At 31.0% G+C, this 18,775-nt stretch overlaps 1 protein-coding gene across 1 annotated transcript in view; it reads right to left on the reverse strand.

Moving 5' to 3' along the window:
- The window catches only part of myo (growth/differentiation factor myoglianin), a 79,181-nt gene extending 63,492 nt beyond the window's left edge, over positions 1-15,689 (reverse strand). The window contains exon 1 of the mRNA XM_076400099.1: positions 15,078-15,689. Within this exon, the coding sequence (XP_076256214.1) occupies positions 15,078-15,540 (463 nt within the window). The 5' untranslated portion in view covers positions 15,541-15,689. The remainder of the gene's footprint in view (positions 1-15,077) is intronic.
- Positions 15,690-18,775: the final 3,086 nt, after the last annotated feature.

An 18,775-nucleotide genomic window follows, 5' to 3' on the forward strand; every position in this document is an offset into this window, starting at 1 on the left:
TAGGATTGAGAATTAATAATTAATACATTTTGGTGCTAAAAATTATTACTATGCAAAGAGGTAGTTATTATAACTATCCAATTAAATGAAATTCTCTATTTTTTTGAGGATAGCCTCGACTTTTAGATAAATAATTAAGTTTTACTTAACCGGAAGAAGTAATGTTTGATCAACACGATGAAGAAATTAACAGAAGAACACAAGAATATAATGAATATAGTTAGGGGGCGTCAAATAAATATAAAATAATATATGTCCATCTAATGTAATAATTTTTGTTCAAATCGAAATTGACTTAACTTTACATTGCCATAAAATTGACTTCCTATATAGGTTATTGGCGTATAGTAACATAGTTGTATTCGTACTCAAACTTTAAAAAACTACAAGGCAATTTGAAATTAATTTTATTGTAACTCAAATAATATAAACTCCCATACCATTGTAACGAATATTTTTTAAATATATTTTAAAGTCTCCTTTTACCAACGAGAGTTTATCTAAACTGTACCTACTATTTAACGTGGGCTCCGAACCACGGTCCTCGGCATTAAGCCTACCGATTGGCGAGTGACCAACTTAGAAAGCATCCCTGAAGACATCCGGGATGCTTTTCATCACAAAAAAACAATATTACTATATATATAATAATTAATATAACAAACATAAATTTACGACCATGCCCCAACAAGATTCGAACCCGCGACTATCGCAACAGTAGGAGGATCGTCCTGTCGCCTTTACCACAGCGCCAACCAAGCCCGCAGCGGATATTTTTATTAGCTATTTTTAATTGATATAGTTTTCTAACAAAATAATGAAGATAACTTCTTTGTTTGATTAAAATCTCAACTGAATGATCTTATTTAATTAAACATAGGTATAATACAATTACATTTTGATGAGAGATGAGAGTCTCCATATTTATACCATCCAAATTTAAGATACTACAAGCCGGCGGAGCCTTGATCAATTTTACACTTATACGTTTAATTATATGCATACAATTCAATCTTACACAAACATACGATTTTAAAGTATATACATGATATTTTGAATACATATTACAAGATAAATAGTTGGCGATAGAGACTGAATCATCATCAAAATAAAATGAGTAATATAATTGGCACCATTTCTCCAAACATAAACATTCGGATCGGTAAATAGTAAATTACAGCATTCTACACAATAAATCGCATTTATATAATCATTATGTTGTGACAGGTGGTGAGAAAAAATGACCTATATTGATAAATATATAAGGAAAGAGAATCGAAAGCCAACCATGAAATAAAAACTACTTTTTGATTTTACAGGAAAGGAAATTCTAATATTAAAACCCATTTAATAGTGTCTATTTTTATAAAAACCAACCAAAATGATGAATATTCGCTGTATTACTAGTTACAACGTAAGCATATAAATATAATATATAATATATAATAAACCAAAAATAATTCACTTATTCACCCAATAATAATCACTTTTTCATTGGACTAAAGCATCATCTAGAGCAACTCTGATTATATAATAAATAAACAAACAAAATCATCTCATCAACACACTTATGATCAAACGATACCATCAAAGACATATCAAACTAATAACCCAGTAAAAATATATAATATTGTTCTAGTCGGTTGAATAATAAACTGAAAACTTTTCAGCTGATTTCTTAAGAATCTAATCATGTAATGACGAATTTTTGAAAGTAAATTTATTATAAATTGTAATCTGATAGTCGATACCTCATTAGCATATGGGAAATTACAAATTAAAAATAATGTATCAACCTTACCCATAATTTTGCAATTTACCTGAGAAAAATCTACTTAAAAAAAATTGGCAATGAAAGAATAACACCGTAATTACATAATCAATCCAATCGTGTTGCTAGGCGCTGAAATGCGTGAAAAAAAAAGATATATACTTCAATTTTTAGTGACCTACATTTATTGGGAACAGATGTTTTAGTCTTATCTCGGTAAAAACGATTATGTGATTATTTCTGTTGTTGTCACGATCATCGGTACTACCCGGTCCGGTGGCGAACTGAACTGGTAATTTATCGTTCAGAATTTAACCCGGTCGGGTTGAGTCCGCTCCATCCAGTTTCCCTAGCCGTGTTTTCCCAATTGATTGTTTTCCCCAACAAGAACATTAAGATTAGAAATTGAAAAACAATTAGTGGGTCAAGTGTTACCAAAATACCGATAAAAGTCCAAAATTGTATCGGCATACATTGTTTCTTTATGTTGTTGGATCATTATACTATATACTATAGTAACGATAACGTCTGTTTATATAAACATTTCTAAAGACACGTTATAGTACTTGGTGTACAACTATGAGTCCGTGATTTTTTAATATGTAACTTATTTATGCTTGTGTGAATTTTGCGAAAATGCGAAGATCAATGTAAACAAAATGTTAAATTCCATCGTCTTTACATGTTTCTACTTTAAATAATGTATTTTGCCATTTATAATTATTATATTATTCATTGTATACAGACACTAATCAAGGAACATTCGAACATTTCCGGCATTCATGTTGTTAGATTTGAAAATCTGAACAAATTGAATGAGGTATGGTCCCAAAAAAGATCAAAGCGTCTGCGATTTACAAAAGCTGCATAACAATACTTAAGTTGACCTTGCAATAGCTGACCTAGATAGACTGGTGCACATCTAATGAAAAGATCTGCCGCACTCAGCATACTCACCAAGCATAGCGCCTTTTGGTTAACGCTTGCTAAGGTCGACGGAATATGTCTAGGCTACCACACGGTTTCAAAACGCCGAAGAAGTACGAAAATCCATATCATTTTACAAGAAAAATGGGGAAATATTGTAAAAATAATTGAAAATATTTTGATATACTCGTATTGTAACAGGTCAATTGAAAAGTTCCCGGCCTGACACATAGATGGCGCTACCATAATTAAATCCATATGATTTTTAGTTAACACTAACCCTCAAAAGATGCGTGTATAAATGTGACAGCTGTCGGACCATTAGTTTGTTAATTATAACATTTTAAGTGAAGCAACTTTTGTTATTGTGAAAAAAATTGATAAAAAGGAATTTCACGTGTTGATAAAATATTGGTTTTTGAAGGGAAAGAACACAATTGATGCAAAAACGTGGCTTGATACCGAGTTTCCAGACACTGCCCCAGGAAAATCAACCATCAAAGATTGGTATGCTAAGTTTAGACGCACCGAAGACGGTGAACGCAGTGGACGCTCAAAAGAGGTTGTTACCGACGAAAACATTTAAAAAATCCACAAAATGATTTTTAGTGACCGTAAATTAATTCTGAATGAAATAGCAGACACTCTAAAGATATCAAATAAACGTGTAGATCATATTATTCGCGAATATTTGGGTATGAGAAAGTTCTGTGCAAAGTGGATGCCGCGCGAGCTCACTTTTGACCAAAAACAACGACTGCACACGATTAACGCGCTCCAAAGCGTAGAAAAACGCAACAGTCTGCTGGCAAGGTTATGGCGTCTGTATTTTGGGATGCGCATGGAATAATTTTCATTGAGCACCTAGAAAAATGAAGGACCATCAACAGCAACTATTACATAGCGTTATTGGACCGTCTGAAGAGCGCAATCGCCGAAAAAGGGTCGCATTTAAAGAAAAAGAAAGTGCTACTGCACCAAGACAATACACCGTGTCACAAGTCAGTGAAAGCGACGGCAAAAATCCATGAATTGGGCCCAACTCGAAGCCCAAGAATTGCTTCCTCATCCACCGTATTCTCCAGATCTGTACCCAGCGACTATTTCCTGTTCTTACATCTTAAAAGAATGCTCGCTGGGAAGAAATTTTCGTAGAATGAAGAGGTGATGAACTGAGGCCTATTTTGAAGCAAAGGTCAAGTCGTACTACAAAAATGGTATCGAAAAGTTGGAGGGTCAGTATCACGCTCAAAAGGAATTATGTTGAATAAAAAACTAATATTGCCAAAAAATGTGTTTTACTATGGTAGGCCGGGGACTTTTCAATTGACCTATAACCACTTTTTTCTCAATAAATTCTCTTTTAAACAATTTTTTTAAACATATTCTCCGTTTAAACATGAACAAAACCAAGTTAATCATCCTTATTTTGACCATCTTTTTTTTTTTAATAAGTCTAACCGAATCGATCAATGGAATAGACCAGGTAATACTTTTTTTTGTAGTGGTTTCCAATAGTCTAAATTAACTATTTGCTAGTATTGAAATAACCGATTTGTAACTAAATAACATTACAAAATAAATTTTCAAACAAATAATATTCTTTGGCAGAACCCTATATATGTTCAGTTCAGTAAATCATTTGATTAACTACCAATAAGAAATGATTGTACGGAAAAGATTAATCACATTTTTTGTTAACAAATAAATAAACTGATAGAAAAAATGTAACAGACATGTTATAAAGGCAGTATTTCTGTTTTGGTGTCAACTGTTTTAAAAGACCTATGTCAAAAGTGCAACTCAACCTCTGTATATACTGAATTTATTATTTCGTTAGTGAATCGTTATTTTTTATTTTATCTTATTTGATTCTAGAGCACATAAGTGCTCTAAATGTACCTTGTATCTTCTCCTGTAAATTTACATTGTTCTTTAATAGAATCTATTTATTTTGCATACTCCAACTTACATATACTATTTTCAATAACCAACAATATATATTTATTCTTGTTCATATTTTAATATTAGTTTATTTAAATTTTGTACCAGTAATATATAGTACACTGACACATACCTATTGGAGTCAATATATGAATATGGATGTAATTTCAACTCAACTTCAACCAGAGTTTTTTTTTTATTCTGAAGTTGATAGAATTATATATTAAAACAAATTCTTATAAAAAAAATAAACAAATAAATAAAAGCATAACCATAGAAAAAGAAAATACTAAGCATAAACAAAGGCAGATTACCGATATGCACATGAGCATAACGAACCAATCATACACTACGTCTTGTTGAAGTAGTGGTGGTCTCGAACTATCGCCAGTAAATCAAGAATAATTTATTTTTTAACAAAAATATCGATTACTTCTGATACCGATCATAAAATGTGAGATATAATCAGGAAGATATGATTTCATAACAATGTTATAGGTCAGTTGCAGTCGATCCATCGACTAAAAATAGAATTCAAGAACGACAACTGTTGAAGGAATCTTGATTATAACGATGCAAATTCCTCTATAATCTTAACGTTTCGGTCGCTTAATTAGTATGCGTAGAATTTCCAAAAAATGCGTTACTCATACTTAATAATTCTTATTGTTTCATAAATACATAAACATTACGTAAGCATTGACGACATCTAATGTTATCATCGGTGAAAAACTGGCGAAAGTAATATCAAATTCCCACAAAAAATATCTTATTTCTGGTTAATATAATATAAATGCAACAATGCTTAATAAATTTACATATAAATTAGTTAATTATTCATTCGGGTTAGTAATTTCTTGCAATCACTTAAACAAAACAATTTGTGTGATTTTATAAATATGAAAATATATTATAAAGATCAGAAATAATAGATACTTGCCTTGTGGGCTAGTATTGCATTTTATTTATTAATAATTTATTCCCAGACAGGAACTAAATATTCTAGTCTTCATCTAGATCAAGGCTAAAGTGGGAGGAAGTACATACTTGCAAAACAAAAGCTACTTCAACTTAAACTTGATATATCTTCAGATAACAATATTTAAAATAAGGAAAAATATATTGATAAAGTCTATAGTCTACTGTATAGAAACATATTGTTATATAGCACTTGGGCTTTGGCCATAAACGTTAAAGGATATCCAGAGTAAAACTATGACCATCTAAAGATTCCGAACACAAATACTACATTATAAACAGTGATATCCATTTAGTGATATCCACAAAATATCATTTCTTCAATATTATACGTCATAATAAATATTTCAATATGAAATATATCGCCCAAATTGTTCTAGAGAAGAAAATAGTCATTATTCATCATCAAGACAACGAATTCACTCTTAAAGCTTAAAAGTCCTCAAAAACCAATGAATGAAATTGTCGAAATGAAAAAGAATTTTTGTAACATATAACAAATATGCTGATAAGCCCAGGGCCTGACATATAGATGGCGCTAGCTTTATTACTTTCAATAGAAAGCTCTTAAAATTTCATGATATTCTACTCATAAGTTTGTAAGATATTGTGCCAATAATGACGCTACTTCTCTTATTTTCAAAACGATGAATCAAAAACTATTTTCAGTTTTAATTTTACACTGATTCTTGATGGAACATATGAAAAATACCGTTCAAGTCAAGCAATGGCTTGAAAAGTGTTATTATCGTAGATATATCGAGAGAATGTGTTCGTTTCATATTGCTTGAGCATTTGATTATAAGAAACTTCTGTTCAAAGTGGTGGACCAAAAACAAAAACCTGTTGATGATTCTGAGCAGTATTTAGCCATGTTTAAACGTAACAAACCGAAATTTTTGCTCCGATATGTGACAGTTGATGAAACATGGATCCTTCACTTCACTCTGAAATCGTCATCTAAGTGGATAGCAACTGATGAACCTAGCCCAAAACACCCGAAAGCATAACAACTGGCTGCAAGGGTTATGGCCTCGGTATTTTACGATGTGCGTGGTGTTAATATTCATCGACTATCTTGAGAGGGGAAATACCAAAAAGAGTGAATATAAAATAACGTTATTGGAGCTTTTGAAGGCCGAACGAAACGACCACATATAACAAATAATAAAATTTGGTTTCATCAAGACAACGCACCGTATCACAAGCCTATCAAAACAAAGACAAAACTACACCAATTGCTCCCACATCCACCGTATTCACCATATTTGGCCCACAGCGACTACTGTCTGTTCGCAGACCTCAAAAAAAATGCTTACCAGTGAGAAATTTCGCTCGAATGCAGAGATAATCACTGAAACTGGGGCTTATTTTGAGGAAAGAGATAAATCGTTCTACAAAAGTGGTATTGAAATGATAGAGCGACGCTAGAATAATTGTGTGGCTTTTTATGGAGATTAAGTTGATGAATAAAGTCAATTTTGAACAAAAAAAAACACGTTTTCTTTGTTTCCCCATGGAATTTTCAGTCCACGTGTGTACAGTGTTCACTTGTTACAGCTCCCTCCAACTTCTTACAGCATAAAAAGTAAGAATACAACTTGTTGCATTAAAATTCAGGTAGATTACATTGAACAAAAGATGTATTTTAAAACACAAAATCATATGTTCCTTATCAAACGACAATACTTACTGAAGAACTTAAAAATAACGTTACCGAAAGCAAAACAATACATATAAATCCTCGTGGTGCAAACTAGAGACAGTTCCTAAGAATACATAGCCCGAGGTGAAGCATAAATACTGAGGCACTATATCAAATTTAAATTCCATGTTGTTGTTATTTTGTCTTTGAACTATATAAGTATTTTTGCGTTATGGAGACAACACACATCGCTAATTATAAACAACTAGTGATCTAAGATGGAAATAAAATAATGAGCGTTGTTATTTTCACGCAAAATGGCATATATCGATAGCGATCGTTCGGTTTTATGGTACGGATGCATGCCAACTACTACGACGACGCCGTTATAACTCTTATATTCGTAATGTAATGCGATTTTTTCTTGTTTTAGTTTTGTTGCGCTTTCGAGAATTTGTATAACCTTGAATGTTGTTGTGTCGGGAAAAAAATGGTATATAAACCACTGCAATGTCGGTTTGGTCGAATGAAATAGAAGTGAATAATCCGCTAATCCTTTTCCATAGCCGAGAGATTTGTCATCGAGATTTCATCATTTATTATGCGCCCGAATTGTTTGTTCGTCAATAACTGCAAGTGATCTGTGACAAAACCGATCTGTAATAGTCTGAATTCATTTTTATTGGCCTTTAAATATGAAGCTTCATTGTGAAAAATCGGTACAATATGTTTTATTCTAAGTATCATCCATCGTTAGCCCCTACTTTTCCAAATCTTTCAGCCAATTTACAGATGTTATTACGAATTGACCATATCCTCAACCATATTTTTTTCAAATTTAAGGAAAAAATAAAACTTCCCAGAAATTCGATTTACTCGCTATTATTTCAGGCAATGCACTGAAGAAATATTTGTTAACATTTGGACGAAATAACAAAGAGTAAAAACTGTTAGTGTCAATATGAAGTTGGTTACAAATGTACTCGATTCGATTTAATACCTGAAGTCGTACTTTAATATGTAGTACTCGAATAATTTATTATTGAACAAAAATAGTAAGGATTACAACTACTAACACTGTGAAGAGAGAAATAAATAGGAGGTCAATAACTAACAGTTCAATTGAAAAGTCCTCAGTTAGGTTAGAACTTCTGGTTTAAGTGAAAGTAGAGCAAGACCACTTATATGGAGCTGCATTAGTCTTCTAGCAAAATGTATTAATTACGTACATAACTTAACAAGTCAATTGAAAAGTCCCTGGCCTGACACATAGATGGCGCTACTAGAATTAAATCCATATATTTTTTAGTTAGCCGTAGCCCTCAAGACGCGTATATAAATTTGACAGCTGTCGGATTATTAGTTGGTGAATTATAGCATTTTGAGTGAATCAGCATTTGTTATTGCGAAAAAAATGGATAAAAAGGTATTTTGCGTGTTGATAAAATATTGCTTTTTGAAAGGAAAAAATACAGTTGAAGCAAAACCTTGACTTGATGCCGAGTTTCCGGGCACTGTCCCAGGAAAATCGACAATCAAGGATTGGTATGCTAAGTGAAGCCGTGGTGAAATGAGCATCGAAGACGGTGAATGCATTGGACGCCGAAAAGAGGTTGATGATTTGGGGTAGTATTTGAAGATGATCAAGCCTAATAAACCATAGTTTTGCGTCGATATGTGACAATGGATGAAACATGGCTCCATCATTTCACTCCGAAGTGCAATAGACAGTCATCCGAGTCGACTGCACACGATGAACCCACTCCAAAGCATAGGAAAACGCAACAGTCGGCTGGCCAGGTTATAGCGTCTGTATTTTGAAATGCGCATGGAACAATTTTCATTGACTACCTCGAAAAATGAAGGACCATCGACAGCGAGTATTACATAGCGTTATTGGACCGTTTGAAGGACGGAATCTCCGAAAAACGACCGCATTTGAAGAAAAAGAAAGTGCTGGCTTCACCAAGACAATGCACCATGTCACAAGTCAGTGAAAACGATGGCAAAAATCCATTCATCCACCGTATTCTCCAGATCTGGCCCCCAGCGACTATATCCTGTTCCCAGATCTCAAGAGAATGCTCGCTGGGAAGAAATTTTATTCGAATGAAGAGGTGATCGCCGAAACTGAGGCCTATTTTTAAGCAAAGGACAAATCGTACTACAAAAATTGTATTGAAAAGTTCGAGGGTCGCTATAATCAGTGTATCATCCTTGAAGGGAATTGAATAAAAAGAATAATTTTGCCAAAAAAATTGTTTTACTATGGTAGGCCGGAGACTGTTCAATTGACCTGTTAGAAGAGGACAATATATAGTTTGTAGAAAACGAGACAAAAATGTAAGTAAAAAGTATATTTACAAGAAGAGACAAATCATTTTACGCAAACAAAGTTTCAACGTACGTACATAAAGTACAACTGAGAAACATATCCCAGTATCACCAAATCCACATTTTATTATTTGAAGCTAACGAAGATAAATAACATTCCGTTCTGACTGATTGCCATACTGAAGACTGATTATTATTATCTTTGTCAGGGTATATATCTGATTATGATCTTTTGGCTAGAAGCATACAAAGCCAGTCTTCCCATTAGTGTTAAAACAACAAAATTAATTCTAAACATATCTTTATCTATAGCTATTTCGAATTAATAAATTGTATTAATAATTAACCATGTTCTTTCATAATTTCTCTGGATGACAGTTTTTTTATTTTTCTTGTTTTTTTAAGTAAATTATTGAAATCAAATTATCAGCCATATTTATTATATTTATTATAAGAACGTTTCCATATGTACGAAGTCATATAGTGCAGTTATTAAAGAAATTAAATAGCATTTCCAGTTCCACTTTTGATGTATTTTTTTCAAGAACTTATATCTTAAAAATTATAAAGTGATTTAAATGTGATGAAAAGTTGGTCACCCCCGAATTATTTATAAAATAAAATAAATTATAGATAAAACCTATAAAAGTGATTCACATTATTTGTGTATGTTTTGTTAGTTTGCTATATGATATTCACCATTTTACATCACTATACCAAGCAAGCCAAATGTAAATACTATCGATATATATATATATACCTTCGAATAGTCCCGAATTTCGTAACGAATATTTTTTCGTGGTTTCGATTTTATTTTAATCTAGTTACCTATGATACATGCTTCAGAAATGAATTGTTTCACAATGCACAACGTACGGTAAAATAAAGTCGCCCACGCTCACACCGATATTTATTTTACTCAATGAGTCAGTTTGTTCCTGATTAATTTTAGGAAATTTGCAATGAGTCTTGACGTGACGGATGTCGACCTGAAACGTGCCGTGCCAATGATATGTTCTCTCGACAGATCTTCGATCAGACATATCCGAGGATGCCGGGTCGTCTCGTTACAATGTTCTCTCATTAAAGTATTTTAAAAATGAATCTAGCCGTTGATGACACATTTCAGTAAAGGTGTATAGATTAGGTCAATGAAACCAGTCTTGATCGTTGATAAAGAATTGCTGTTGAGCGAAATGGAATTTCAGGAAACATCGATTTCATTTCCGCGGATTATTTAACACTCGACATGTCAATTGAGAAGTCCCCGGCCTGACACATAGATGGCGCTAGTAGAACTAAATCCATATGTATTTTAGTTAGCCCTAACCCCCAGAAGGTGCGTGTATAAATTTGACAGCAGTCGGATCATTAGTTTGTGAATTGTAACATTTTGAGTGAAGCAACTTTTGTTATTGTGAAAAAATTGGATAAAAAGAAATTTCGCGTGTTGATAAAATATTGCTTTTTGAAGGAAAAATATACAGTTGAAGCAAAAACTTGGCTTGATTCCGAGTTACCGGTTACTGCCCAGGAAAATCAACCATCGAGGATTGGCATATTATGTTTAGACGTGGAGAAATGAGCGCCTAAGACGGTAAACGCAGTAGACAAAATGATTTTGAATGACCGTAAATTGATATTGAATAAAATAGCAGACACTTTAAAGATATCAACTGAAAGTGTACATCATATCATTTACGAATATTTCATTATGAGAAAGCTCCGTGCAAAGTGGGTGCCGCGCGAGCTCACTTTTCACCAAAAACAACGACAATTTAATGATTCGGAGCAGTGTTTGAAGATAAGGAAGAAGTTAAGGTTTGAAGCGTAATAAATCCACATTTTTCCTTCGATATGTGACAATGGATGAAACATGGTTCCATCATTTGTCTCCGAAGTCCAATCGACAGCCATCCGAGTGGACTGCACACGATGAACCCGCTCCAAAGCGTGTATTTTGGAATGCGTATGGAATAATTTTCATTGACTACCTTGAAAAAATAAGAACCATCAAGACCGACTATTACTTAGCGTTATTGGACCGTCTGAAGTGCGAAATAACCGAAAAATGACCGCATTTGAAGGTAAAGAAAGTGCTGTTTTACCAAGACAATGCACCGTGTCACAAGTGAAAACGATGGCAACAGTCTATAAATTGGGCTTCGAATTGCTTCCTCATCCACCAGATCTGGCCCCCAGCGACTATTTCCTGTTCTCAGATCTCAAAAGAATGCTCGCTGGGAAGCAATTTTCGTCGAATGAAGAGGTGATCGCCGATACTGAGGCCTATTTTGAAGGACAAATTGTACTACAAAAATGGTATCGAAAAGTTGGAGGGTCGTTATAATCAGTGTATCACCCTTGAAGGGAATTATGTTGAATAAAAAAAACTAATTTTGCCAAAAAAATTTGTTTTTCTATGGTAGGCCGGGGACTTTTCAATTAACTAGTTACATCCTATGTTTCTAGTCGTCACTTATAAAGTTATCGTCTAAAGTTAGTGTCTTTGGACCAATATTGTACTTACTGAATACAAATGATATCCCTAAATGTGAACGAGTTAATAGTGGCCACATTTGATTAAAAAATGTCATACATATTCCATATGGATCAGAAGGAATTAGAAAATGAATTTATATATTTACAAACTGAAAGAGATTTTTGGAAATAGGTTAACCAACAAAAATATCCCAGTACCACCAAATATAGGGAATATATTTATTCCTGCTACAAGTAGCAACAATGGAACAACTTTAAATGTATTTCAAACAGCTATCTATAACTAGAATATCAAGAAATTTAAAGAAAATTAAATGCTGTGAAGTCTGTGCATGTGTATTTCACATACAAATAAATAGATTACCTACCAACAATAATTGAAAACACTAAAACACTTGGAAATGATACTCAAAGTCAAGCATAAGTTGGTTACTGTTAGTTACTTGGATAATCAATGTTAACACTCCACAAAAAATGGTTATGGTATAAACAGATTTTGAAGCCAATATAGACCTACTATATGTAGTTCTACAAAGAACGATCAGTGAAGAGATTGTTTCAACAAAAGTTTTCAAGTTTGCAACAACACCACTTCCACAGTCTAAGCTGTTTTCTATGCTTCATTTATTTCATCCCGATGTCCTGCAATGGATTAAATGAGGAAAAGTCAAAATTCGCACAAATGTTTTTGTTATTTTATTCACTTGCCATATATATATATATATATATATATATATATATATATATATTTAATTATATATATATTGAATAATAAAAACTATTCGAATTTAATTGAAAACGCCGAATTTATTTTTTCACCAAGAAAACTGATCAATCTTGATACCATCACCACCGATAACTGATTGTCACAATTGTAACAACACAATCAATCATGATCTACGGTAACAGCCACCTGATTTCTGACATACGCTGACGACTCGTGCAAAATCGCGTCGATATAGTCCCCTAGTTACGCGGACGCAAGTACTGCACGAGTACCCATCGCTGAAACCTAGATGAGACCTAACCTTCACTCTCGACTAGTGACAATGGAGGTTCGCATCAATCATTCGGTTATTTGACAGGAACATAATTTATCTCCAATCCCACCATGTGAGAACGCATCTGATATATAACAGCTGATTCATCACGCTTTATTTATGAACATGTGAAAATTTTATATCTATAGTACATACACGCGCGTATACATACAACCCTGTGAAAGAATCAGTGCTAAAAACAAAGAAAAGTATTTCCTGAATCATTAATACCCTATTCTTACACACAGTACAAATTGAGTTTCAACTTCTTTTAAAATCATTATTATTCCTTTTTAATTAATTATTAATAGTTTATTATTGAGCATTATTAATTGAAATAATAATAAAATATAAATATATAAAATTTCTGGTTAAAAGGAAACCACAATATTTTTAATAATTATGACATATAACAAATTTAATATTAAATGTTGATATTTGTTGATAAAAATATATAGGATAATATACACGAAAAGAACTGGCATTACATTTTATTCAACAATTGAAAAATGTAGAGAATTTACATGAGAAAACTATTTTATATTTACGAGGATCAAAATTAAGCAAAACTTATTAACTTTTTAATTATTAACTTGTTAATTAACTAATTAAATATTATTTAATATGTTATATAATAACTATAATGTATACAATACAAAATTATTACAATTTTTAACTAGTTTTTGCATAATTTTATTAATTTAATTAGGCTTAATTAATCTCAGTATTTGAAAAATTGATTATTTAAGATTTTTCGATAATAAATAATTAAATATGTTACTCGAAATATATTGGAATTAACAAGAAAATGCAGACAATTTGAAGAGAAATGATACAGTTATATAAGGTAATTTAAAAAAGCTAGGTATTAATTATTGTCATTTGCTATTCTATATTTAGCCTGATGAAGATACTTTTATCTAATTTATCTATTATCTTATTTTCACTTATCTAATTTACTAATTCAATAATATAAAATTATTAAAAAATATAAATAATTTCTAATAAATATAAATAATTGCCCCAATTAGTTCCGGTATTTTAAAAATGAATCATTTTAACAAATAAATTATTATTTTGGAAATTATGATTAAATTAATTAAGGTAATTAATTAAGCTTTATAATATTTAAGTTTTGTTTAAGAATAAATATTTAAATTCCTTGCTAAAAACTTATTAGAATAAATAAGAAAAAAATTATACTTATTAAAAAAAATTAAAATGTAGACAATTTTGGTAAAAACAATATTTTAAATATGTTAGGTATTTATTATTATCATTTGCTATTCTATATTTAGAATGATGCTGATAATTTTGAATGATACAATATTTTTAAAAAATTGTTTTAACTTTTTCTAATTAACTAAATCGATAATATAGAATTATTATAATATATAAATAATTTCACTAAAATTTTAACAATTTTAATAGTCCCATTTAATTCCAGTATATTAAAAATTATTTAAAAAAATAAATAATTATTTTGAAAATTATGATTAAATAAATTAAAATGTTATGATTTTTAAGTTAATAATAGATAATTACATTTGTTGTTGTTGAATTTTATAACAAAATATTTCTACGTTATTAATAGACACAGAATTCATTGTTATACTTTAATTAATTTATCATCGACTTTTATTAACTTTCTAAACAAATAACTTGGACGTGACGTTATTGAATTCTTAATAAAAGAACTGCATTTTTATTAAACTAACATGATAGTTTAACCTCTGTAATTATTTTCGATCTCTTAACAATAACCGTGCTTATTTTGTTGTTTTTTTAATCGAAATAAAATATTTAATAAAAACCTTGTCGCTTAGTTTTTATTAGGTTGTTTTTTTTCAAGAACTTTCTACCGTTGTAAACCGTTTAATTATCCGCCGGTTTGTTGTTATTTGAATTGTTATTGAAAATCTTATATGGTACTTACAGCTTTCGGCGAAGGTGAGGATCTTTTGCGTTTTCACGTGGAAATCGTCGTCCTCCTCCGTCACGGTGAAGCCGTTCTTAAACGGCTGATCGGACTGCATGCCCTGCTCCTCCTCGATCTGGGCGAGGAAATGGGCCGGGATCTGCGGCAGGACCTTGCCCGTTATGTTCGGCGGTTGACTGAACCCCATCCGTCGCAGGATCTCGCCCCGTATAAACTCTAAGTTCATGAGTTTCAGTTCTTCCCGCCTTTTGCAACTGCTGCAGCCTCCCGGGGACGTGGACGGCGGCATCGAGGGATAGTCCTCGGAGAAACCGACGTCCATGTCGTTAAATTTGCTTTTCTGTATGTTGTTCGAACTGAGTTTTTCACTAGACACTAACAGGGGATGCAGGAGGAGGATGACTAGCAGGCGAGTCCTCGACGAGCGAACTGTCGTCCTCAACGATAACGAACTGGACATGATTTCGCGGGCTTAGGGCAGATCTGGGACAGCGGCCGGTGTTTTAGTCGTTGCTATTATTGTTGTTGTTGTTTATTGGTGATGGGGATCGGTGATGGGCATCACGAGAGATATCACAAAATAAATATCACAAAAACTGACGGGTTCTTTGAGCTTCGGACTCGGCGTCAGAATGAGAAAGGGAGAAAATGTCGAATCGGTACCAGAGAACTGGGTGCGAGAAGGTTAATAATCACAATGGTCACATGTGTCGCGAATAAACGTCGGTGCGTGCGAGGTGAGTACGTCTGTGTGTGTGTGCGTGCGGTAAGTGTGTCTCAGTCTTGGGTTCTCGATGATGATGGTGGTGATGATGGATCGTCGTTTCTCTATCGAGCGAAATGTTTCGAATGTCGCGCGCTGTCTTCTTCCGTTTGTCTCCTATAGTATCGAGGCGACAGTATTTAGCGAGCGTACTGAAAAATATGTGGTAAAGTGACCCTATATATGTGTGTAAAGCTCGCTACGCGATTGGTGAGGTCCTATCGCGACGATTTAGGCGCAGGCAGGTCTGTTGTTGAGCTTTTTTTTTTCGTCGCTTCTTGTTGCACGAAAAGTTTCGCATTGTGTGGGTGGTGTCGGTACGAGGGTTGACAATGATCGCCGGAATGAGAATCGGACGCGTTGTTCCATTCAAGATTTTTTTTTAAACTTCTTATTTAAATATTTCGTTTGCTAATAGACAATTATTTTGATTAACTTTTTCAAAGAAATTTAGTGAAGTGATGTGAAAATATTTATCTCAATTATCTTTCTTTTCTTATTTTTCCTTAAATTTTACGCTAATTTAAATTGGATATAGAGTTTTTTTAATGTACGCCTTTTGGTATTTAATATTTCTATAGATATATATCACTTTTTTTAAAACTCGATTTTATTTTTGCCAGACTTTCTTTTCTGCTTTATTCATCATTTAAAGATATTTTGATTATGATCCATAGTATTGATTTTGTTATTATTATTATTTGTCAATTGTTTTTTTATAATTATGTATGATGTTTTAATTTTTCTCACAGTTATTTTCTGTTTTAATAACATTTAAAATATTTTATTCTGATTCATAATATTGACTTTATTATTATTATTATTTCACGGTTTTTTTTGTATTAGCACTTTTTCTATTTTTGTCAAAACAACAATTTGCAATCGCACTTATTTAATTAACATTCTCCTGTTTTCTTTAATACACTTTCTTGAAAATAGTTATTTTCAACAATTTTTTTAACACTCAATTTTATTTTTGTCAGACTTTATTTTCTGTTTTATTCACCATGATATCATCTTTATGATATTTATTATCATAAATAATTTTATCACTCGGTAAAATTATTTATGATGTTTTTAATAACCGATTTTATTTTTCTCAAACTGTTCTTTTCTGTTTTAATAATTATTTTAAATCTTTTATTGTGATTCATAATATTAATTTTATTATTATTTTTGTTTTTCAGTTTTTTTTCTATTAATATTTTTTTCAAGGCAACAACATACACTCGTTATATTTAACCAAATATTTCGCTAATTTCTTTTAACATAATTTCATTAAAGAGATGTTATTTTTAGTGAATTGGGAATGAAAATGTATATTTTCTTTCAGTTATTATTATTTTTTTGGATATTTATTTCTCCATATTTTATATTTCTTCCAATTTAAATTGAAAACTTGAATGATTAAGGTTATTTTTCTAAAAAGCCTTATTTAAATATTTCTTTTACTAACAGACCATTTTTTAAATTAATCTGTGATTAATCTTTTTCCTTTTTTCCTTTTATAAAAATATTGTTATTTCTATTGAAGTGAAGTGAAAATATTTGTCTCTATTTTCTTTCGTTTCTTATTATTTTTTAAAATTTTTCTCCGTTTTCTAATTTAAATTTAATATATAGTTTTTTAACATACACCTCTTGATATATATCAATAAATATTTTTAAGTGTCGATTTTATTTTTTGATTTAATAATTTTTAAAAATATTTTAGTGTGATTTATATTACCACTTTTTTATTATCATTATTTGTCAGTTCTTTTTCTATTGAATTTTTCCTTCTAAATAAAAATTTACATTCGTTTTATTAAACTGAACTTTTTTACTCTTTCTTTTTAAAACCCTTCTTAATTTTTTTATTTTTAAAGAAATTAAGAAAAAATACTAATTTCAGTTTTCCTTTATTTATTTTTTTTAACAAATTTATCTTTTATATTTTATACTTTTACCAATTTAAATTCAAGTGTTTCTATATAAAGCTTCTTATTTAAACATTTATTTTGCCAATAGACTATTATTTTAAATTTAATCTTTAAATAGACTTTTACCTTTTAAATTTTAATACTTTTCTTTAAAAAATTCACCAAATTACTTCTCTTGATATTTAATATTTGTATAAATATTTATAATTTTTAATCCTCGATCTTATTTGCAGTTTTACTAATTTTTTATTTATGATTTTATTTTTGTTCAAACTTTCTATTCTGTTTTAATATATTTTTTAAATATTTTATTATGACACCTAATATTAATTTTATTATCATTATTAGTTATCACTAATTTTTTTATTAATTTTTAAGGGAAAATACTAATTTCGGTTTTCACTCATAAAATTTTTATTCATTATATTTCTTTATTTATTGTTTGATTTTCTTATAATTTTCAATTTGTATAATTTTTTACTTTGTTTATATAAATTTTTAAAACATTTTAAAATATATTATAAACATATAACAAGTTATATAATTCAAATTTATTTCAATTTCATACTAAAGTTATATTTATATTTTATCTTGTACATTTTTCTATAATTCAAAATTATATAAATTTTTTACTAACTGATTTTTTTGTAAAGCTTTTAATAAAAGTATATTTTTATACTGTATTTTGTTTTAACAACATTCTTGGGCATTTTGAAATATCCTAAATTATTTTTACTATTCTTTGTTACACCGAACATTTAAAACTAACGAATTTTGCATTATTTATGACACTTATTCGCAATATTTAATCTAGAAATATTTCAGTTTTTTTGAACTTTTTTTATATTTCAGTATCTCGTCTTTACCAACTAGGGTTTATCTGGGCAGGACCTACAGCTTACAGTAGATTCCGTACCATAGTCCTCGAGATTAAGCCTACCGACTGGCGAGTGAACAGCTTAGAAATAATCCTAGAAGACATCCAGTCTTACCCAGCCCGGTTACTGGCG

This window comes from Rhynchophorus ferrugineus, unplaced genomic scaffold (assembly GCF_030347505.1).
Source record: "Rhynchophorus ferrugineus isolate W39M unplaced genomic scaffold, kcgeb_rfMv2 rfM3, whole genome shotgun sequence".
Taxonomy (NCBI): Eukaryota; Metazoa; Arthropoda; class Insecta; order Coleoptera; family Curculionidae; genus Rhynchophorus; species Rhynchophorus ferrugineus.